The 23,600-nt window shown below is 38.0% G+C and overlaps 1 protein-coding gene across 1 annotated transcript in view; it reads right to left on the bottom strand.

The window, feature by feature from the left end:
- LOC130087069 (leucine-rich repeat transmembrane neuronal protein 4) overlaps positions 1 to 19,311 on the bottom strand; it is a 119,512-nt gene extending 100,201 nt beyond the window's left edge. The window contains exons 1-2 of the mRNA XM_056253266.1: positions 18,622 to 19,311; positions 11,993 to 13,557 (exon numbers count right to left, since the gene is read on the bottom strand). Of these exons, the coding sequence (XP_056109241.1) occupies positions 11,993 to 13,557; positions 18,622 to 18,625 (1,569 nt within the window). The 5' untranslated portion in view covers positions 18,626 to 19,311. The remainder of the gene's footprint in view (positions 1 to 11,992; positions 13,558 to 18,621) is intronic.
- Positions 19,312 to 23,600: the final 4,289 nt, after the last annotated feature.

The following is a 23,600-nucleotide window of genomic DNA, read 5'->3' as shown; positions in this document are numbered from 1 at the left end:
CACTTCATGAGCATTTTACCATTTCATTTCAGAAACTATCGTCATATCATACACGCACAGAAACTCAAAGGTCTTCACGGCAACCCGTCAAAATAAAAGTTTGGTTTAACTTAAAAAAAATATTATATAGGCTACTGTACAATAGATTTAACTACGTCTCCATTAATTAAAAATACTACTACTACTACTAATAATAATAATAATGTGTGCATAGAAGGTTGCTTATTTTTCACTTGATTTTTTTATAAGCAATATTTCTCAATATCATCAATATTTTCATTTAAACAGCATTTAGCCTTCAATGCTTTCATAAATTTACCGTCATAAATAATAAAGTAATTGAATTGAATTAAATATTTTTTTTCAAATAGTTAAATACATTGGAAAAATAGTTCAAACTGATTTTGCTGTGGTACCGAAATTGGTACAGAGAACCGTAAAATTTTAATGGTATCGGTACCGACTACTGGAATTTTGGTACCGTGACATCCCTAGTCCTGAGTGTGACTCTGAAATGAAGGACCAAAGAGGGTTAAACAGTCTTTGTGCAGTTTACAGACACTATTCAATAACGCGATTAGAACAAAGCACTTAAGATTAAATAACTTACTACATCAGCTGAATCCGTGCTCCTCGAAATGAAACTACCAGCACTTCTGAGTAGGGCTGGGTTTCGATTCAAATTTCAATAATCGATTCGATTCCGATTCTCAAGATCTTGAATCGATTATCATTATTCGATTCGATTCGATCCGATCTAATCCGATCTTCGAGATTTAGATAAGTGTTTTTGAAAAAAGCTTTTTTTTTTTCAGCTGTTACCTGAATTACAGGACTGTTATGCAACATATTGATACTATTATTATAGACATTTAACTGCAAATTAATGGAGTATTGATGGTTGTAAAGAACAATCCCCTTTCCAGAGTGTTGATACAACTGCTTTCACAAACTTGCACTGGTGTAGACGACAGAGGACGCAGAGGTATATCAGCAGCAGTAGGCTAGGCTAGGGCTGTCGCGATTACCGCAATCTTGTAGTACCGCGCCACTGACAAGTCAACCGCAGAGGATTGCAAGTAACAGCAGCAACCGCGATATTCACGTTTTTTTTTTATAAGGCTATACCCTTCTTGTTTTGAACTTCATGCATGTGTATTGAATGTTAAACAAGTTCATAATGATAACAAACAAGACTGTTTATCGTGGTGATGTGTAGCCTACAGAGCTTCGCACAGACAGTGAATGAGAGAGATCGGCAGAGCGCGTGCGATTACCTGCGTCTGTCTTTGAAGTCATATGTATTCGTGAAAAAGGTTGCCGTGTCAAAGGAAAGCGAAATATTTGTTGTATCATCCTTTTAACGTTCACGTCACGGGTATTTACCATAAATGCGCGTCAGCAGCAGCGCTGGTCAGCATTCCACAGCGCAAGGAAGCCGCGGGGAAATAAAATCAGCGAGTCACACATTGAATCAATGCCATATTGTGAAGCTTCAGCTTCAGCGTTACCCATGCGACGCATTGCTGCTCAGCTGAGCCTTGGAAAGTGGAACTCAAAGTAAAAAATAATTAACACCTTGTTTCATTACATCTCTTTTAATGAATCAGGTGTTCGTTGAATGAACGAATGACTCACTCAAAGCCCGTTGTCGTAACAATGTGCGCGCTGAGTGAAAGCCTTTCAATGCGCATACAGGGATCTCCCAGTCGCGGCAAGTTAAAGTTCACGGGGAAAATGTAAGCCTATTATTAAATCGATCCTCTGAGTTACGGATCGATCTTTAGAAATTAATATCAAAATCGATTCAGAATTGGTGAATTGATTTTTTCAACCCATTCCTACTTCTGAGGTAACTTTTCCAGGATTATTACGATAGTATTATTCCTCACAGCGCAGCAAGACGAGGTAAAGTACAAGATTATTTTTATACTGGATGTTTTATCCAGCTGATGTGGGCGTTTTCATGGCTTGCCTCAACATTTGTGTTTGAATAGTGCGCGCTCTCAGTGGTCGTGGTCACATTAACACGTTAATACGCTATAATTAGCTGAAAGGAAAAAGACTGACATCTCTCTCTTTTCATACAGATTACATACACTGAGAATATTTGTTTTTTATATAAATTACTTCATTTAAAAGAAGAGAATTTCAGCTTCATAACGAAAAATCTTTCGTGCCTGTGTGACAAGTATTTACTTAGTTACATTTCATTTTCGGACGCGTTTCAGAATGAACTTCACTTAAAGAGAGAAGGCAAAATTCGCATCATGTTTATGTTTCTTTATTTTACAAAAAGCAGAACACTTTGTTTTTGTGAGTATCCACAAAAAAATAGACACTTAACAGGATCTAATGATGTACAACACTTATATTTAAGATCAAAATCAACAGAGTAATTTGAGTCTCTTTTGCACTGATAAGGAAAAAAGTGAGCCGTCGCGCCGGGGCGATAGCCGACCCCAGAGGGTTAACCATGCGTTTGATGGTGTCCCTAGAAAATTAAAAATAAACTAAATTTAATACCATATTACCAGGGATTTATGGGCACTACTATTCTGAATCTACTGTTAATGTATTGTGGTTCGTATTTGCTATATGACAATATTTACTTAGTGTTAATATTGTAATGTGTTATAGAAGACTGAATGTGTGTATATTTTGTTTTGCTTATCTGTTTACCACCGGGGACCAATTTCAAAACATTCTCTGGTGTATTTTGATATGTATATTTTTTGTTTGAAGTTAAAAGCCCATATTAAGCGCCTAATATTCTTTTTTTTTTTTTTTTGCTACTGGAAATGTCTGGTTGCACAAACTGCACATACACAATTTTATAAAACTATTGACCAGCTTTTTTTTCTCCAACTTAGTTGTCAGTATTGGCAATATCCAACATACTCTAGGATGACATTCTTGTAAAAACTGAATTCTGGCAATTATACCCACTTGACAAGCTGTCTGTCAAAAATGTTTCTAACCATTGGGGAATAAATTTCTGAGACACAACTTAAAAGGTCATTTCCCACATAACCTCTCCTTCCACAATGAAGGCTCTACCGTACTTGTTTCATTTCCTGAACCTTCCTGAATCTGCCCTCTCCGAAGATGAAAATGAAGAAGTCATGATAAAAGAGCCAAAGAGAAATGTGGCGACTACCATGGTCGTGAGGAAGGTGAGATGACCTTGATACGCAAATAGACCATCTTTAAAAGAGAGAGAGAGAGAGAGAGAGAGAGAGAGAGAGAGAGAGAGAGAGAGAGAGAGAGAGAGAGAGAGAGAGAGAGAGAGAGAGAGAGCGAGAGAGAGAGAGAGAGAGAGAGAGAAACAAAAGATATCTATCATGCAGTGGGCCATTGGTAGGAATGTAGATGGGTTCTGCTTTATTTAATTATCATCATCTATTAGAAATTATTTTTCAAATTTCCCACTGCTTGTCGACTAAGGCCTTGTCCACACTAATATGTTTTCGTAGTGTGGACTGTCAAAACGGAGGTAAGTAAGGTGTAGGTAAGGTGAATTTAGCGTTTTCTATTTTCTGCCTGAAAGCGCTAGTGTGGACGGAGAGTGTTTTTAAACGAAAACGCCGTTTTCAAATGTATCTGGATTAAAGTAGACGTAGCCTAAATGTTTTAAAGGAGGTTCTAACTTTGTTCATCAGAAGAAGTCATACAGGTTTGGAATGACATGAAAATGACTAGAAGATGACAAGATTTACATTTTTGTGTGCTCTATCCATTCAAGCACAATGAACCTCTGCCTGAGAAAAAGGAATAAACAGCCGTTGAAGTTGACAACACCCTTTCTTTACAAACGTATGTGCTGTGTGGAGTCTTGACATTTGAGGTTCTGCTAATTCTACCCTTGCGTCGCTGCACTATAATCATAATCAGCGGTATTCTTCTGCTCAAAACTGAGCCACTGAACGAGAAACATGCTCTAGCCCACCATGCGCCGTGTACTTGAGAGGTAAGAGCTTCATGTGTGCCCACTGGGCCAAATGCCTGCTCAAGCCATGACATGATCCTAATCGACATGAGCACACGGGAGGGCTCAAGCCCAGGGCCGTGGGCCAGACACTGAACACAATGACCAGCTCTCCCATTCCGGCGTCTCCGAGCGCTTTACAAACAATGCCTGGTCAGGAAAACAAGCCCTTGATATCAGTCCACAGCTGTGCTTTTGTCTCTCTCTCCATCCGTCAGAGACGCACCACGCAGGCTTAGACACCTACGCCGTTGCCTCTGCTGCCCTCTGTGACGGAGAGAGCTTGTTTATCACACCGAAGCATATTGCCGATGTCCTCGCAAGGCGAAGAGAAAAAGAGAGAGACAGGAAGATAGAGAGACGGACACAAGAAAAGGGAACGAAAGAGAAACAGAACAAATAGTGGCTGTGAAAAAGATGAATAGAGAAAGAGCAGCAAATAAAGCGAGAGAGAAAGGACACAGTAAAAACTGCTGAGATAGAGAGCGGGAGAGAGAGAAATGGAGTGAACGCATTGGAAAGCACATAATGGAGGGGACAGAGGCTAATTAAGGAAGGCCGGATTAATTAGGCTTTCAGTCTGCCTGCCTCTCATTCTCCCACTGTGTTTCCCGCAAGCACCACCCTCGATACCCTCATAAAACACGCCACATTGTTGTTGGACGGATTTTAGGGCTCTGGTCTTTGGAATGTACATAAGTCTGTAATGTCCAGTGGGAGAGTAACTTGGTTACCTTTGTGGGCAAATACAAGGTAAGGCTGGGCGGTATGATGGTATATATAATGTGTGATGGGAGAAATGTGTAAAACATGCTATACTCACTTGCACCACAAAATTATCCCACAACGTAATTAAAAAATCTGACATCAAGCGTAAAATTATCGCTTGAGGCAGCAAGTTTTATCGCTCTGTGAGGTAGTTAGTGATTCCAGCCCAAGCATCCAACAATCCCCCCCCCCCAAAAAAAAGAAAAAAGAAAAATAGAAATGCATAGATATTAAAGTTATTTCTGATACTGACAAGCTGAAGCTGATCATTATTTTAACTGATAAATTACCAAGTTTGAAAATGTTGCATTATTTTGTAAAAAATAAGACACTAACAACTAAAATCAGTAATTTACAGATCAGAACAGTATGAAAATATATATTCATTTTGAGATTTGCTAAAAATTACATAACAGTGTTATTAACTTAAAGTACTCTATATGTAAAAATAGGGGAAATGATAGACTATTAAAATATCCAATTTCAGTTGATACATACATAAACACACACACACACACACATACAAAACCTCTACTCCAATATAAAAGGACTCAAACCATGATAGAAGATTTTAGATAATACAGTAATTCATTATTTACTTCCTTGTGGTTGCATTTTTTTAGATTTAGATTTATTGTCAGTGTTTCCTCTTGGACATTTAGCATGAACATTGACATTACGTATCAGTGCAATACGTGGTATTTGCTCATGTCACCAATCTAGTAAAAGAGTGCTAAAGATTTATGGGAGTTCAGATGTGAATAAACCATTGAATTACTGCCACTTTGCAGCCAAGGGCGCTTGCACTCCAGTAGACTGTCATTTACAAAATCCTCAAAACAACATCTATTTTTTAAATAGACGACTTGGACCAGCCCCCGTACAATTCAATTAGGCATCAAATCACTTCAACTCTGTTTTTCATAACACTGAGTTACAAGAGGCCATCTGGGACACAAAACAACCCTCTCTCACAATTCCACCCCCACACCCAAACAAAAAAAAAGCACTCTCTCTTCTCAATGGCACTGGTTTCATGAGCAGACATGAGGGGCCACTTTTGCAGCGAAAGCCCTCATTGGTTCAGTTCCTCCTCCCTGCTCGATGGAGCAAACGATGAGGACCCTTCAGTCCTGTTCTCTATGCAGAATCCTTGGCCAAAAATGACAGGCACTGATGGGCATAAATATTTATCAGGTGCCAAAGCCTTGCCAACCTGAAGATACTGGGACAAATATCAGAAAGTGAGCTTAGCCGTTTCATGATGATTGACGCAAGGCTCACTATCAGAAAGTCATCCTGGAGGGGGAGGCTGGAATGCCCTGGAAAGCTCAAGTTTATGATAATCCCAATAAATGATAATGTACTCCGCAGACATTAAAAAACATGATTTGTACTAAATTAAATGGGCTGTGACTCACAGAATCTAGAACAGATTCCTCTCACTCTTATCCCTTCTCACTTCTTTTACTATCAGATAATATTATTTTCTGCTGGACTCATTCAGTAATATTCATTTGCAGTAGGAGAAAGTGGGGTAAGCTGTGCAACTTTATACATAAAGCCCCCATGACATCCAAATTGAAGTTTTTTGGCTTTTAGTATGAACATGTTAGCCTTAAGTTTATCTATAAGCTAGTGTGCTCCAAAACAAAATTTGCATTTGGAAGATATAAGCGTTGAAAACTTCCACCAATATGGATCAATAATTTTGATGACATCACTCTGCACTTCAGCTTCTCATCAGATTTTAAGGTGACGTAGTTACACGTTACTACATGTACTTACTATAGTAATAACAGTAAACTATGGATAATTACAAGTAACTAACCCTAAACCAAACCCTAACTCTATAGTAAGTACATGTAGTTAATTACAATGTACAATGTACAATGTAACTACGTCACCCTAAAATAAAGTGTAACCCAATCAAATGCTCTCTAAAATCGGAAGCGTCCCACCCCCTACACTAAACAGACGCTGAAGCTGTGGCTAAAATCAGTCATTTGTTCACACATGTACTATTTTCTATATGGCTAATCCAGGGGCGTAGAATTTAGTAGGGACGCTAGGGACGTGTCCCTACCAATATCCAGTGACACTGATATATCCCTAGCAAAATTTTCGATCAAAACTTTAAATATATTAAATATTGATGTCCCCGTCCCCACCAATTTCAAAATCAAACCTACGCCACTGAATGGCACATAGTGCACTATATAGGGGATAGGATTCAGCCTGTGTAAATATGCTTTCTATTGGGGTGAAGTCTGGATTTTTGTTAGTGTCACGCGAACCGCCGCTGCGCGCACACAGGCTCCGGTTCAGAGACACGATAGCACAGAGCGGATCATTTGTGCAAGTCGGCCACAAAACGTATCGGACCCATTTGAATTCTGCACAAAATGAAGGAGATTAGGAGGAGAAACGGTTAGACAGACTCAGCATTAGAAACAGCACTGACGAGTAGAAGAGATAACACCGGTGCCATGCCCCAACATAACTTACTTTTCAAACTACACATCCTCAGCATGATTTTGTTCATTGTTTTGCTTTAGTAACAGTTTCATCTTAAAAGGGAATCTATTAGACTGTGGCTGCCATAAGCAGTCAAATGTGGCTTTGCCAAACTCAACGGCTCCGGCAGAGCTCTGATTTAAATGAAATGCTATTGACTATTTGAAAAAAGGGGAGTATCTGCTCAATATGTTCCCCCCTGTCTTCCTTTTTCAGTGGAAATTACGTCAACACACTGAATAATGCTGCACGTTTCAAGGCACTTCAGTGGGCCTTTAAACTGTTCTCTACTCAAAGAGAAAAGGTGCAATTAATACTCCTGATTATATTTCAGGATGTGTGGTATCAACTGAAATTAGAAGATGCATCTATAATAGAAACAGACAGAGCAATTTGACTTTAAAAGAGAGAGAGAGAGAGAGAGAGAGAGAAGTGTGTGTGTGTGTGTGTGTGTGTGTGTGTGTGTGTGTGTGTGTGTGTGTGTGTGTGTGTGTGTGTGTGTGTGTGTGTGTGTGTGTGTGTGTGTGTGTGTATGGTCCAAACTTATCCCATGTTAGCAAAAAAAAAAAAAGCCTCATGTCAAGGGGTACAAGTCGAATTTCCTTTTCAAATAAAAACATGGAGATTAAGAGAAAAAAAATAGATAAGAGGATTTTTAAAAGAAAATAATGAATTTTTAACATGTGCTTTGATATACATGAGATTAATTTAGAAAATGTGTAGGCAGTTTACTTTAACATGCAAAGAAATTAGTTAAACCCACTTGAATCAGTTTTCTTATTAACACAGGGAGCTGTATACATTATACCATTTTTAAATACTAGACCACATGCCAAAAACATGGCAAACAAAACATGTGTGCATTTTTTTCTACTTCACCTTTCTCTCCATAGTTTAGTATAGTTTCTAGTTTTTAATTCATGAGCCCATTCTGAACTGCTAACTAGATTTGTGGTCTGAACGTTAATCTCCAGCAGGCACTTTTGTCTGTATGGGGGGGGGGGGGGGGGGGGGGGGGGGGGATTAGTCCATTTTCATTATTTCCAAGGGTCAAAGGTACTGTTCAACACCAATTTGTTAACAAAAATTTGTTGAGTCTAATGATGATTAATGCCCTTGTTGTAGGCCTTGCACTGTTACACGGAAGCAAAGTTTTTTTTCTTTTTTGTTTTTTTTTTCTACAAAAGCAATTAGAGTACTTTTAAAACCACGAAACGCATCACGGGCTGACAGGTTAAGCTTTTAATGCAAATGTGACAGCAACATAATGTAGAATACGACAAAATGTGATGGTACTGGCCTAATTGCTCACAACTAAAAATAATTAATATTAAATGAGGGGCCTTCAAACACAGGCTTGACGATTTTAGCGCCTAAGTATACGTACATACATGCACAATAGCCCCAATGGGCCTGGCAGTGTGACACCCTTATTCCTGCACTCAAGTATTTTAATGGTAATTGCATTAACCAAAAATACTAAATCACAACTACAATATCAAGAAAAATAATAGTGCAGTTCTAGCCTGCTATAGCATGGTGACTGTTCAGTAAAACAAAGTTCATCACCTAAATAAATGGATAGAATGGGTACTTCATCCACAGTTGAGCCTTTATGAGTTCTGACGATAAAGACCTTCGGTTGATCTAAATCGATCAAAGAAGACATTAGATCTTGGCTTTAAATTTTACGATGAAAGATGTCCAAATTGCATGACAGTTTAACGGAGAACCTCTCTCAGAGTAAGGTCAGAGGACAATCCCTCTTAGCAGTCTCTTCCACACCTTTATGCCATTTGTGATTCGCAACAGAAGTGATGTAAGGCATGAGAAGAACACTGGTTTTTAAGACAGGAGCAATCTGAACTGTGTGTTTGAATCTAGTCTTTTGGCTTGATGTGAAAAGCCCGTAAATCAGGTGTGCGTGTGGAATACCAAATCGCAGGAGAGAGAATAGAACTCATCAATCATGGGTGACGTGCGCTTTGCTGCACGGGAGGGAAGCCAAACCACATTAGTGTTGATGCAGCAATGCTGTGGTATGGAGGACGGCAGAAGGAAAAAAGGAGGCAAACAATTCAGAATTATAGACTATTAATGGAAAACATTATGGAAACAGGTCAACTAAGTGACCTCAACATGAGGCCTTTCGATGATTATGGACGGGTCACACTAAATTTAGGCAATAGTTATCAAGGTCTGAGCAAGGAGGTCTTTAATACCTCTAGAAAGCACCATTACCAGTTCCATTCATCTCAAAGTGAGTAGAGTTCGACCGATAGTGGATCTTACCGATAACGATAATGTTGGATATCGATATTTTACCGATAACAATAAGGTAGGTTGGACCACACTGACCGATAACTGATTTATAAACCGATAACCAAGTTTTTCAAATTGATACTGAATAAAAACAAGCATAATATTCCAAGTACATAGGGCTGAACTTTATTACAAAAAAGAAGAAAAAAACTGTACTGAAATGTACTGTACTTGAAATATTTAAAATTGAAATATATAAAATATATAAATAATATTTATAATAAACAAAAATAATTATACCTTTATCTTTCATGTTAGTTCATAGAACATTAACTAAAATTAATAGAACTTAAACATTTTTAAAATGTATAAGTAAATGTTAAAATTAACAATCTAACAAGGAACTTCTAGAGAATTTATTAACCTTAGTTAATGTTGGAAATGGAATTTTATTGTAAAAAGATACCATTTCGTATAAATCCAAAAAGTCATGCTTAAAGATGGTTATCTTTAAATATCTACACAAAGGCCATAGCATTTAAATTAGACTCATAAGCATATTGTATGCATCTTCTCACACATTATTTGCTTTTATTTTATAACAAATGTATAATAATACATAACAAAATATGTAGGCTATTACAGTGATGATAAAAAAAGAACTGAAATCGAATGCAATTCTGATTTGTTTATATGTTCCTGTCGGCTGCATGATCATATCAATTTGCTATCTCACGTCACTAGCTTTAAATGTGCAACTTCGCTGGGTAAGGAATGCATAAAAGTGACCAAATGGATATAATTACTTTACAATGGAAAACATGTACGGTAGTGTACTACAGACAAACTGTTTTCTTCTTTCAGTTGTTCTTTCTTGTGTTGCCAAGATATATCATCATAAGGGCAAAGATGCTATAAGAGACTTAGGGATTTGCACTTAATAGAGAAAAAAAGTTTGTTCCTTCACTTGGGGAAATCACAAGAGAAAAACATGCCAATCTGCTGGACTCTGATGTGCACCTCTGATCTCTTCAAAAACGCTTTAAAGCGACAGATCAGAGAACGGACACGGTCAACGTCACTGTCAGGATGCCATTCTGTGTGCCTTTGTGCTCTCACTCCCCTTTATAGCATTCTCTTCCTGCGACTTGATTTGGCATCACCTGTTTACCATCATGCCAATCGGCCTGCTAGCACGTCTAGCTGCCTTTCTTGTTTCACTCAGGCCTGTCTTGCTAGCCACAGCACATATGCCCTATCATGGCTCTGCCAGAGGCAGGTCTGCCTTTCATGACACCTTACTGCACTACTGACAGGTTTCTTAGCCTGAAGGAGTAGCGGTAACAGTTGCCTTGGGAAAAGCATGAACATATGTAAATATAGTGAATCATACAAACCACACACAAAACCAGCTCCTTAAAATGCATCAATTGACCAGAGCTGCCAACACACATGTCAGTGGAGTTATGGGTGACACACTGAGAAAATTAGTATTTTGTAAATTGGAACTGCAGGTTGTGCTGAAGTATAAAAGGTGGGGATCTAAAATGAGGGAGAGAAGATTCAAGAGAGAAAGACGAGTGTGAAGCAAAGATAAGAGGCTAAAAAATAGGTAAGAAGTGATACACATGGAAGAAGTCAAAAAGAGCCCTTGGAAGACAAAATGGGGGTGTCATTAAAGACATTTCCATAGCCCCGGGAAGATCATGAAAAAAAGAGAGAAAATATAGAAATAGAGCCGTTTCATTGAGCATGGATCAAACAGTGTTGAAAGAACCAATGAGTGTATAGGAGTCAGGATTAGAAAGATGGTTAGGAGGTTTTTCACTAACAGGATGTGTTTGAAGTTTCCCATAGACAAATCCATTCCATTTTGGTCTTTGGAGCAGTTAAGCACACACACATATTTTAATGAGGACGAATAAATAATTGTGACACAGCAGCTTTTTGAGGGAGTTTGTTATCCAGTGATTATAGCTGAATTTGTCAAAGAATCACAAATCTTTATGGGATAAAATAACAAGCAAAAAAAAAAGAGAGAGCATAATTAAAACCACCCTATCATCTTCAAGTAGATGCCTACCAGGTAGAAGAAGGTATTTCAGGTACACTTGTATACATGCATTATGTTACAGCCCAGAAAAAAACTGGTCCTAAAAGAAAAAAATCAAATGAATTAACAGGACTCCTCAAATATGCTCTAACAAATCAATATGTAATTGTAAATTAAGACCTCGTCCGAGGTTAAACAAATCGCATACTGTGCCAAAAACATTTAAAAAACGTGTCGCTCCTAAAATATTTCTCTGCCAAAAACATATCCCTCCCACACAACAATCTTCTAAAAATGGCATCAAAAAAGCACAAGAACACAAGGACTTTTTTTAAAGCTGCTAAAGAATTGACCTCTTTTGCCACCAAACCCAATGGATTGTAAGTCGAGGTATGGAGTCTTACCTCACATTCTCTGGAGCCAGAGATGGTGTAGGTGCATGGTCCAGTACCATTGACTAGCACATCTGTGCCCTCTGTGTTATTAGGCTTGTAGTCCACATAGTACTCCTGCAATGGTGTGCTGAGAGTGCGCTCTGTCTCCCGTGACTTTTTCCGACGTTTGCGAGCTGCAGCCGAGTTTTCCTGCAGCTGCTTTACACTGCTTGGATAGCGCTTCCACGAGACATAAATTACCAGGAGGATCATTGCAACTGACAGGAAAAGGGCAACACTTCCTGCCACTATCTTGTGGAATGATACTGGTTCAAAGTCTTGCTCAGGTGGTGGGACAGCGGGCTGAGAAGGTGCTGAAGAGGTGGTACCTTCCAAGGATGTCCCCAGGCCCCCTCTGCTGTCTCCAGATTTAAGAGTCGGGACAAAAGAGCTGGCTGGGGTCTGTGCAAAGGCAACAAAAGGGGTAGAGGGAGCAATTACAGTTGATGGCATAGCAGGGGCAATCATGCAAACTCTATTGGCGTCAACTGCATCCATAACCTTCTCCCCTTGGACTTCTTTGGGTGATGCGCAAATCATATTAATTTCTTTGTTTCCACGGAAGGTTCTCAGCCAGGCCACTAGCGGACACACAACTGGTCCACAGTCCCACATATTTCCTGCCAGACTAATTGCAGTCAGAGAGATCCAGGCATCCACAGCTTCTTGAGACACATTGACAAGCTTGTTTGAATCCAGGTTAAGTGTCTGCAGATTCGGCATGGCCCGGTACACTTCTGCATCTATCTCCTGCAGGTCATTTCCTGAAAGGTCCAGCTTCTGCAATGATGTCCAGGTCCACGTAAGGCCTTCACTCATGGTCCTAATGCGGTTCCACTGTAGGTAAAGAGCACGTAAGTTATAGAAGCGTGGGAAATTGAAAAAGTTGATTTTGGAGAACTGGTTATGCTCAATATGCAGCTCAGTTAGCTTCAGCAGGCCAGACATTGAATTGCGAGTAATGCTGCGCAGACGGTTGTAGCCAAGGTCAAGGAACTCAAGATTACGACAGTCCTGAAAAAGGCGAGAGGGAAGATTCTTAAGGGAATTGGAGCGCATGTGCAAACTTAGTAGCTTGCGTAGACCCTGGAACTGCCCTGGTTGCAGAGCCTGTAGCTTGTTGTAAGAAAGGTCAAGGTTTCTCAAGTTTGGTACCAGGTGAAATGTGGTGTTATGCAGAATTGTGATCTTGTTGGAGCTCAATATTAGCTCTTTGAGCCTCCGTATCCCTTGAAAAGCACGTGTATCCACATTGGCAATGTAGTTGTGGTCCAGGTACAGCCAAATTAGCTGGTTGAGGCCAACAAATTGTCCAGCCTTTAGGCTTGCCAAGCTGTTATACCGCAGGGAGAGGCCTTGACAGCCACCAGAGAGGTTCTTGGGAACATCACGGAATGCACTAGACTCACAGTATACAATCTTGCCATCACATCGGCAGCTCCGAGGGCAAGGACGCTCACCAAAGCAAGGAGTGGCAGAGAGCCATGCCTGCATTAGCAGTGGCACCATGAACCAGCGGTGCCTCATGGCAAAGCCTGAAATGCAAAAGAAAAAAAAAGTCAAAAAACGACATACTCTCTGAATATACAAATATTTTAAATAATTTGATAACACCTAAATCATGCCATTACAAAGGGATTATTGAGTTCAACTTATATTTAATGTGTACATACAATACTAGACAAAATACAGGGCAAAAGTGAAGCAAACTAGAGGTTGACCGATTCATCGGTTTTGCCGATATATCGGTATCGATAGTTAATTGGTGAAACTATCGTTATCGGCAAAAATCCACACCGATAATTTTTCCTGGGTTGCGTCCGTTGCTGGAGCTACTGAGAAGGGTGCGCTGTCATTACACAGAGCGAGAGCGGCCTCTAGAGATGGAATAATAACTATCACTGGCACCTCCTGTTGTTTATTGTAACACGTGAGGCTGCACAGAGAGAACACGCTTCACGGAGAGCGCTGACACTTCAGATGCGCATTTAAAACACTTACAGCGAAATGGTATGAATACAGAACACTAAAGTACATATTGCCATATCATTATAAAGTAATTAATTTGTTGATTAGATGCTGCATTAGCAGAGAAAGAACAGAAGTATGTTTGCCGCCGAGGCTGTGAGGACTCTAACATTAGTACCTCAAGCGATTAAAACAATGTGACAAGCAAACCTGACCCAAATGTTTAATGTCGCAATTGTTACAATTAGTTTATATCCAGCTGGTCAATTTTATGCATTCATTACCCGGCGAAGTTGCATATTTAAAGCTAGTGATGTGATTGCTTTCTCAACATTGATATGTTCATGTAGCCGACAGAAACAAAAACAAGTCAGAAACGCATTTGATTCTATTCCTTTTTATCACTGCAGTACATATTGTTATTTTGATTAGATAACCATCAAGTGTTCTAATATTGAAGCAAATAAAGTGATAGACTATACATGTAATATACATTTATGCAATTTAATTGCTCTGGCCTTTGCAGATATTTAAAGGTGGCCATCTTTAAGCACGACTCTTTTGATTTATATGAAATGGTAACACTTTACAATAAGATTACATTTTTCGCATTAGCTAAGGTTAATAACTGTTGTAGAAGTATTATTCATTGTTAGTTTGTTCATTTCAACATTTACTAATACATTTTAAATTGAGTTTTAATTTTAATTGTATGTGTTATTACCTTAGTTAATGTACTATGAACCAACATGAATGATCAAGGTACAATTGTATTGCTCAAATAATAATACATGGAGTAACGTATATTGCATAATGCATATAGTTCATGAAAGCTAGCTAATACATCCTTGTTAACAAATGAGACTTGCAAAGTGTTACCTATGAAATTTACATAGGCTATGTTTGTAGGTTATAGCTAAAGAAACACACATTTGACCTTAATGTTTAAATTATTTTCTGTAGAGTTCATTCTAGAACTTCTCATTTTAATATATTCATTTTATATATTTATTTAATTGAGAACATTCCAGTTCTGCACTGTTTTACTTGGAGTGTTATGTTTGTTTTTAATCCAGTATCCATTAAAAAAAATATATCGGTTGAATAATCGGTTATCGGCATGCACGGTCAAACCTAAATATCGGTATCGGTAAAATCCACTATTGGCCGACCTCAAAAGCAAACAGTGCAAGAGAGTTTAAAGCAGATACAGCAGATTTACCTGACCCTGAAAAAGTATCTCTCTCACTTGTTTGGCGCAGATTCAATCGTGATCCTATTAGGACGCTGTGATATATTCCGACATGTTGAATCGTGAAATGTGCATTGTGATGTGCATCATATTATGAGGTAGTTGACAATACCCAGCCCTAATTGTTGAGCAGTTTCAAAGCAGAGATTAAGACGATTAATGAGAGAAGAAATATTGTAATTGTTCTGTGATTATAAACCCTTGAAATATTACATTTATACAGCAATATCATACCACACAGGACCCAATTAACAGTGGTGATTGTGCAAATCAATCCAGTCATGCTATGTTGTTTAATTCTTCTCTCTGGCAATGGCAAACATGCCTGTCTTCCAATAAGCTTGGACATGAGCCCACTACAGTATGAAAGGAAATGTCCTGAGAGATATGCCTCGGCCATCATATTAGTCGCTAATTATAATCTAAATGATTGTCAGTCAACCAAATCAGTTAAATTTGCCTGGATGTTCAGTGACTCTGCTAGCAGCCTTTGTCCATCTTTCTTTAATACACAAAGGAAAGCCTAGGTGTTGTTCTTGTCAAAAGAAATGGGAGGTTGAAGTGAGGCATTATATCAGCAGTGAGTTAACAACTAAACATTGGATCAAGAGGTTAGAGGTCTGGGTAAAATACGCATGTTCTTTATGTGAAGGTCTTGGCTAAAGTCTGGACATTTTCCAGTAATGGGATTTTATCATTTGTGCTGTGTCTTTCCGGCCTTCATACCCACACTGTGTTGCTGTAAAAGGGTTTCAATTCCATTCCTGATGCAACTTTTACAAAGCTGGCTAGAAATAGCATTCTGAAATGAAGTTCCTGCGGCATTATCTGTCTTTCTGAGACAAATAATGCGGTGATGATACATTAATATCGTCATAACAAGAATTCATGAAAGTGGTTATATGAAATATCAAAATATACATTTAGCTTAAAGGCAAATTTATTGCAAAACCATCCAAATAACACCTTTAGAAACGTGCATGGAACCAAATGGCTTATATGAATCTCTACAATGTTAAAGTAATTCTACCAGATGTTCTCAAAGGTTGAAAAGGAGAAAATATTCATAAGGTACTTCACTGCATTAACGGCTTATCAGGACCAAACATTTAAATGGTCAAGAACTTTATTAATGCACCTTCTGTTCCTGATTATAATATACCATGGCCTCAAAAATCTTGCTGATCTTGATGTGATTATCATTAGTGGATGTATTAAGTCAGTTAAACCTAGTTAACAACCAGAAAATGTCTGAATAACTGTCTTAATTTTTGAAAACCATATCTATTGTTATCATGTAGTACCTAAAAATGTCACTTGGTTTGATATCTTCTTATTTAACGCAATGACATTCATACATTTTCTGCGCGTGGCTTCAGTGTCCAAACAATTTTTGGGATCCACTGATTGTGATTAATAACAATCACCAAAACAAAGCAGAGAGGTGCTGATGTCCACGAGCGTACACTTGCCAACCACCGATGCACAAGCAGGCTGCAGTACAATAAAGTAATTACGTCACTGGCTTCCATTCACACTAACCAGACAATCAGACTGTATCAGCTTAATGACATTTGCTAATGAAATGATGCTGATAAAGTTAATGATCCAAGTGAAGTCTAATGAAAATTAATTTGTAACAAACTTGCTCTGCCACTTTTCTTGTTTTAGATGCATCTACACTTTTTCTTCTCTTGGTAAAACTGATTTTGCCTCTGTAGGCCTACATACCCTTCACAGTGATGCTCCAAAATTTTACCAGGTTGGTTATTTTATGTTTGCTGTCAAGATCTCCCACTACAGTGCCGCAAAGCAGCAAGCATAGCTCATCATTTTACGAGCTGTGGAAGGCCATCTCGCCGCACGCCGCTAACGAATAACAATCAGAGCAGGTCACATATCTGTCAAATAGCCCCTGTAAAATGATTGAAAGCACATCCATAATCAAGTACTCTAATGTGGCCATGAGAAGGTCTGTGACTTACAGTTAATTGCAGTGCTTAGTTAAATAAAGATGAGTTTAGTAGAAATCACGAAAAACATGTAAGAAATATAACTCTGGTAAATATTTATACATGTTGTAAGCATGTGAAATGCATCTGTTAATAAATGCTAAATTAATGCAAATTGGCATCGAAAATCACAGTGTTAACTGATGCAATACATACTGTCAATTTGCTTTTCTGTCAATAAATAAAATGTGTAATATGTGTAATAATATGTGGCTTCACCTTTCTTTGAAGAAATAACGCCTTCCAAGGATTGTATGCACACTTGCATTGAAAAACATGTGTGCACATGACAATGCATGCACATAATATGCACCTTTTCCAATATCATAAATCTAAGAAAGAATATTAACTATCGCTGTACGATCTCCACATTATCAATAATGCACGGGCACACTCTGAGAAATTGCCTTTTTGCCAAAAATGAGGTTCAATTAGCATTCCGTATTAAAAAATGAGTTGGCATCAGTCTGCTATTTAAATCAGTGAGAGATGAAGAGTAATAGGCTGATAATCAGTTGACCAATATATTTATATATATATATATATTTACAGATATTCACACTTTCCAACTTAATTGGTTGTCAGGTCTGGTTGGATGGCACAGTTTGGATCCCAACTGAAAAGCACAACATAGTTTATATGTACAATTAGCTATTCAATTTAATGTTTACACTCAAACTTTGCATATAACCATTAATTCTCTAGTGAAAAATATCTAGCTTAACATTTAGACCTTATCACTAAAGTCCACAGCAAAGATTGAAATCAATTTGCTACCAGATCACCAAACAGCTTTGCATAAATAACAGCAATACATACATTTTCTAAACATATTTTGCATTTTGACAATATATTACAAGTAGAAGCATAAATAAATAAAATATTCATCATAATGCATAATGTGTTTTTGTTGTAGTAGCCTAAATGATCATTTAAATATTTTTGTGACAAAAAAGTCAAAGATCAGTTCTAGTTTTCAGACACTTAAACATATATAAACGACAAATCTGAATAAATTGAATTAACATCGATTTACATCGAATAAATGCCCACCGAATAAATGAATGGACGGATACACTTGACTGTACACTTGACTTGAAGAAATATGTATGTTTATCATATGCTAAATAAATATGCATACAAATTGTCTTAAAGACAACACCATATGAATGCATGTATAATACACCTTTTATGCTTATCAGAGTACATGCGGTCTCTTTTGTTTTAATGCATAGACACCGTTTGAAGACAATTCACATCTCAATGAAAAAATTATTCAACTGCAGGAAATGTCCCCCGAATGTATCACCATACACATCTACCGTGGTTTTCATGTTCACTTATGTCCGAGTGATAGTCAAACTTACCCATCACCGCGTCTCAGTAAACTCCTCGCCACAGGTTTTACAGCTTTCTACCGCACGAGACCCGAAACGGCATGGCACGCGCTCTCTTCAGATGGTTCGGTTCTTCCACACGCGCACGTTCCCGCCTGTAGTCCTCCACCGCAGAGCAGACGCGGGAAATCTTCAGTCTCTCCTGACTGACCACTGACCATATCTTTTAATTCCCCTCAAAACAAAATGTTCACAATAAACATCCACTCGAACAGAAAGAATCCATTTTAAATCCTAACATTTTTACATCAAGTCACAAACAGAACCGAAGACGCGCGATTCCAAATCCAAGTTATCTACCACAAGTCAAACTTATGGAAATCCCAGCAATCCCCATCCACCTCAGTGTATTCCATCGCAGCATAATGCGCAAACACTGTCTTTCCCGAGATGATGATGCGTACCGTAGATTAATCCGTGGATATTTTGTTACAAATAAGAATTGTGATGTTTAAGAGAATTTCAATCCAGTCCAAAATTATTGCACTCAGAGAATATTGTTTGGAAGTGTACTCCACTCCATCGGGAATGTTTCTCCTCTCCTGTACAGTTCCCGACAGTACAGAGATGCAGCAGGATTGTGAGTGGTTAACCACAACCGCCTGTCGCACCATAACTTTGTCAGACAGAATCCGAATGCCCTCTTCTGGCGAACTGACATCTCCAGCAGCAATCTCTTCTCCTCACATTTCACTCTCACTCGATATTTCCAGAGGAGAACGAGTGGGTGACACTACAAGTCTATTAGATCGACAGTCGACTACCATAAAAGAAGAACACATGCACGATCCAGCTGAAGAGAGACGTCTATTTCTTGACCCAACAAGAAATCATCACAAATATCAAAATCTTTTTTTATGTAGCTAGCCTACTGCTTCTATGTTCCTTTTGAAGTTTTAGATTCTTTATGCGAAAATAAATGAAAACTGAATTTCGACTTTGTGTGGATTGCTGCGTTTTAGTGCTTGTGAAAATAACTGTCACTACGATTTTATTTTAAATCAAATTGACCCCATAGCCTGCAGTTTCTTTCTTTCAGCTTCAAACTTTCAAAAGCAAATTATTTATAGCCAATGATTTATCATGCGATTTATTTTAGCATTCACCTGAGGACGTGTATTTATTTAAACATAAATGCACATACTTAAAGGGATAGGCCTACAAATGATACAATTTCTGATACAAATGATACAAAATTCTGTCATTACTCACCCTCATGTCGTTCCAAACCCAGACTTTCATTCATTTTCGGAACACAAATGAATATTTTAATATGAAATATTAAGAGACAGGATCTGTATACACTGAACAGATTTAATTTAGGATTTTATTCACATATAAATATTCATCAACACACACATCACTTGTGGTAAACAGAAGCTCAAGCATGTTCGACTGATGTGTGAGAACCAATGAGGTTAATTCTTGTCTTACGCATCATGTTTGAACTTTTGCAAGAACCAATGAGGTTCACTCTCGTGTTACACAGCACATGTGAGCTTCCAATAACCAGTGAGGTTTGTTCTCATGCGTCAAGCAGGTCGGGATGAGCTTCTGTTTATGTTCCATGATCAATGTTTATATGAATAAAAGCCTAAATTAAATCTGTTCATCATAAAGCAATCGAGTCTCTTCTGAAAATTAGGACTAAACCTCTCAATTCATATGGATTAGTTTTATGATTGCTTTATAAGATCATAAACATTTTGAAAATGTGAAAGTGGTAGTTGCGTAGCTGTTAATGGAGGGCCAGAAATCTCCAAGATTTTATTAAAAAGAAGACGAACAAAAGTCGAACGGGTTTGGAACAACATGAAGGGAAGTAAATGATGACAGAATTTTTATTTTTGGGTGAACTAACTATTTAAAGTTGACAATTGACATACTTAAAGTTGACATGAAATGGATGTTGCGATAGTCTTTTCTTCTCTAAGTGAAACGGCTTGAGAATTTTTATTTATTTATTTATTTATTTTTTCAAAGTTTTTTGTTCAAAATGTACCAAATTGATATAATGAGCGAGTACATCATGAATCAATCTTCCAAACCATGTTTTTGTCCTACCCTGAATCACTAAAGTACAGCTATGATAAGTGTTTATATTCAGACCAGAGCCATAGAGAGAAAGAGTTGCGACACTCCCATAGACCGCCATAGGAACTTTGGAATGTGGAAGTAACGCGTGTCGTGGAGCGGCCAATAGTTCCAAACACTGATAGTTCCAGCATTGAACCCCATTCATTTTCAGTGTTTCCGAAGTACGCTCGCTGGTAAATTAATGAAATTACTGTATTTTTTTTTACTTTTACACACATTAGCCGACCTCTCGTGAATCTAGTCTGTAGTTATATTTTATGTAGCCAGTTTTAGTAAATGTTTATTGGAAGATAATAGGTTAATTGCAGCTATAGCTTACGTGACCAACACTTCACTAACGTTAGCTAACTTACGGTAACCTGATGTATATAATATTATTAATAATAATATTTATATATATATATATATATATATAATATTATATATATACACACACACACACACAATTCATTTATTTAAATGGGTTAGGGTTATGTGTGTATATATGCATACATACATGGATATATATAGTATATACTGTATACTGTATATACATACATATATACATGCATATATATATAGTATATATACATACACAATTAATATATTATGTGTATGGGTTAGGGTTAGTTATGTGTGATTTAAATATATATACACGTGTACTGTACACAGTACATCGTATACATGTATTTGTGTGTGTTTTCTGATGAATGGTTTATGATTAGGGTAGGATGAAGAGGTACATTAGCCATACTGAAATGAATCCCGTTTACAGTTATGGATCGTATGTTAAAAACATACACGTTATGGATCGTATTTAGGAACATAGTTAATTCACTCATTAACTATCTCTCCGGTTTCATTTTATGAAGTTAATATTTACCAAACATTGCTGCAAATATAGTCGTTGCTTTCTACATTATGGGAGCAGTCCATTTCCCTCCTAAATCGTTCATTTGTACATGCAATTATTTATATTTTATGTTGGTTGGAGTTCTGAACGGACTGCAGACCTCTTTGCGTGATCACGAAGGTAGGCTAATGGCTGAATCGGAATTTATAAGCAAGATCACGGGAATCAATAGCCTAATACAGCCCAGTTGTGCTAAAATAAATATCATGAGACGTCCATCATCAGATGAAAGCCGCTAAAGCCAGTGCTACTACCCATGCGAACATGAACACTAAGCTTTTCCCTCCAAAAAAAAGCTTAAAACTTATCTAAGTAATATAGTATTTTGTTGTCACCCTGCCTCTCCAAATGCAAAACTGACATTAGCAAAATGCAATAATGCAGTAACAGCTGAAAAAGTACTTGGGTGTGTGTTTTATTTTATATTTACCGTTCAATAATGCAATCGCTGCTGTCTGTCCCATAGAAGAACATGACAGCCAGCGTATGTTTTGGAACTATTGGGGCTTACATGAACCACGTGACAGCCATCGCGGCGACATCAAAGAGTGTCGCAACTCTTTCTCTCTATGGCTCTGATTCAGACTATTTTAGACAGAGTGGGATCCCAACCGCTGCGGAGTAGCTCACCCGCGTGACTCGTCTGTACATAAGCTCTGGCTACAATATTCTTCCACAGGACGCATGCAGTTTTGTTTATTAACCTATAGAGTGCCAAGTTACATAGTGTATCTTTAAGTAACTAAATAAGGACTACAAACACCACAATGATGTAGTCCTGCTTATAAGTCATCCCTTGTTTTCCTTATGTTTTATCTAAATAAATATGTCAATAATTATTTCAGATAGCTTTCAATTTGACATAGTCTGACCTCAAGGCCCTGGGTTTGATTGACATTGCTGTCATGAATTCCACAATGACCGTCTAATCAATTATTATGGGTTTTCACATGGACTTGAATCTGATTGTCTGTGGTTGTCCTCATTACAAAGGAAACGTTTGAGTGGCACTGCTATTTCCTGCTTCATCATTAGCACAACCCTGCAATTTCTGTCCATCAAGTGTCCCCTTCAAACTAACAAGCCAGTTAACAGAAGCATTTAACCTCTCCAGGCTAAGTGAACTGATTGAGCAAAGACAATTACTGAGAAGCTGACCATATATGTATTTTACACAATATACATTACATAATATGTGAATGCCTGATTGAGAGAAATGTATAGTTGCTAAGAATGAAAGAGGCTTGTGTTTCCAACATTTCCTCCCTGTCTTTAAAGAGAACAGCTTATCCCTGTGCACTGAGTCTCAGCAATTGTACAATTGCCTAGAAACCGAGGCCAGACAGCTGCAGTCTTTAACAACAGTTCAGAAAGAGGTCATGGCAGGAGAAAAGTCTGTATAGTTTTTGTGGGTTTTGGTGGTTCGCATCACTGATAGGGTGCTATTCTGTTGCTTAAGTATTCTTGGCCTATGATTGCAATTTCCATTGAACTCTATTGGTAACGACGGAACTTGCGACCATAGTTGGCTTTGGGAAACACACCCCTGGATGGTTGCTATGTGTTTTCTTACAGGCCCAACTCAAAAGAGCCCATCTGCAAGTCTATTTACATTATTACGCCTTCAATATAAATCCATGGAAGTATTTTTGGCAGTTTTTTTTTTTTTTTTTTTTTTTCACAGCAAGCAAAAACTAAATCTTTATCAATTTGCATACTTTTTTTTATGAACACTAAAAACGTTCTCTGATCAGTTGTTGAGCAAGCTGTCATTCTGTAAGTAGGTATAATTGTCAGTTGCACATTTCGAGAGTTGTACCTGGCCTCAGCACTTTTTCATGAAATTGAGCTTGACACCTGGGTCTGTAATGCGAAAACATAATTCCCTGGAACTCTTACTTATATACCTACTGGACTTCAATTTGGCTGATGGGCCGCTCCTTGGCCAGGGTTCAACGAG

The sequence above is a fragment of the Rhinichthys klamathensis genome, unplaced genomic scaffold, assembly GCF_029890125.1.
Source record: "Rhinichthys klamathensis goyatoka isolate OS25496 unplaced genomic scaffold, OSU_Roscu_1.1 h1tg000104l_1, whole genome shotgun sequence".
Classification (NCBI taxonomy): domain Eukaryota; kingdom Metazoa; phylum Chordata; class Actinopteri; order Cypriniformes; family Leuciscidae; genus Rhinichthys; species Rhinichthys klamathensis.
Note: the sequence above shows the minus strand (reverse complement) of the source record. Positions and strands in the feature narration are given on the sequence as shown.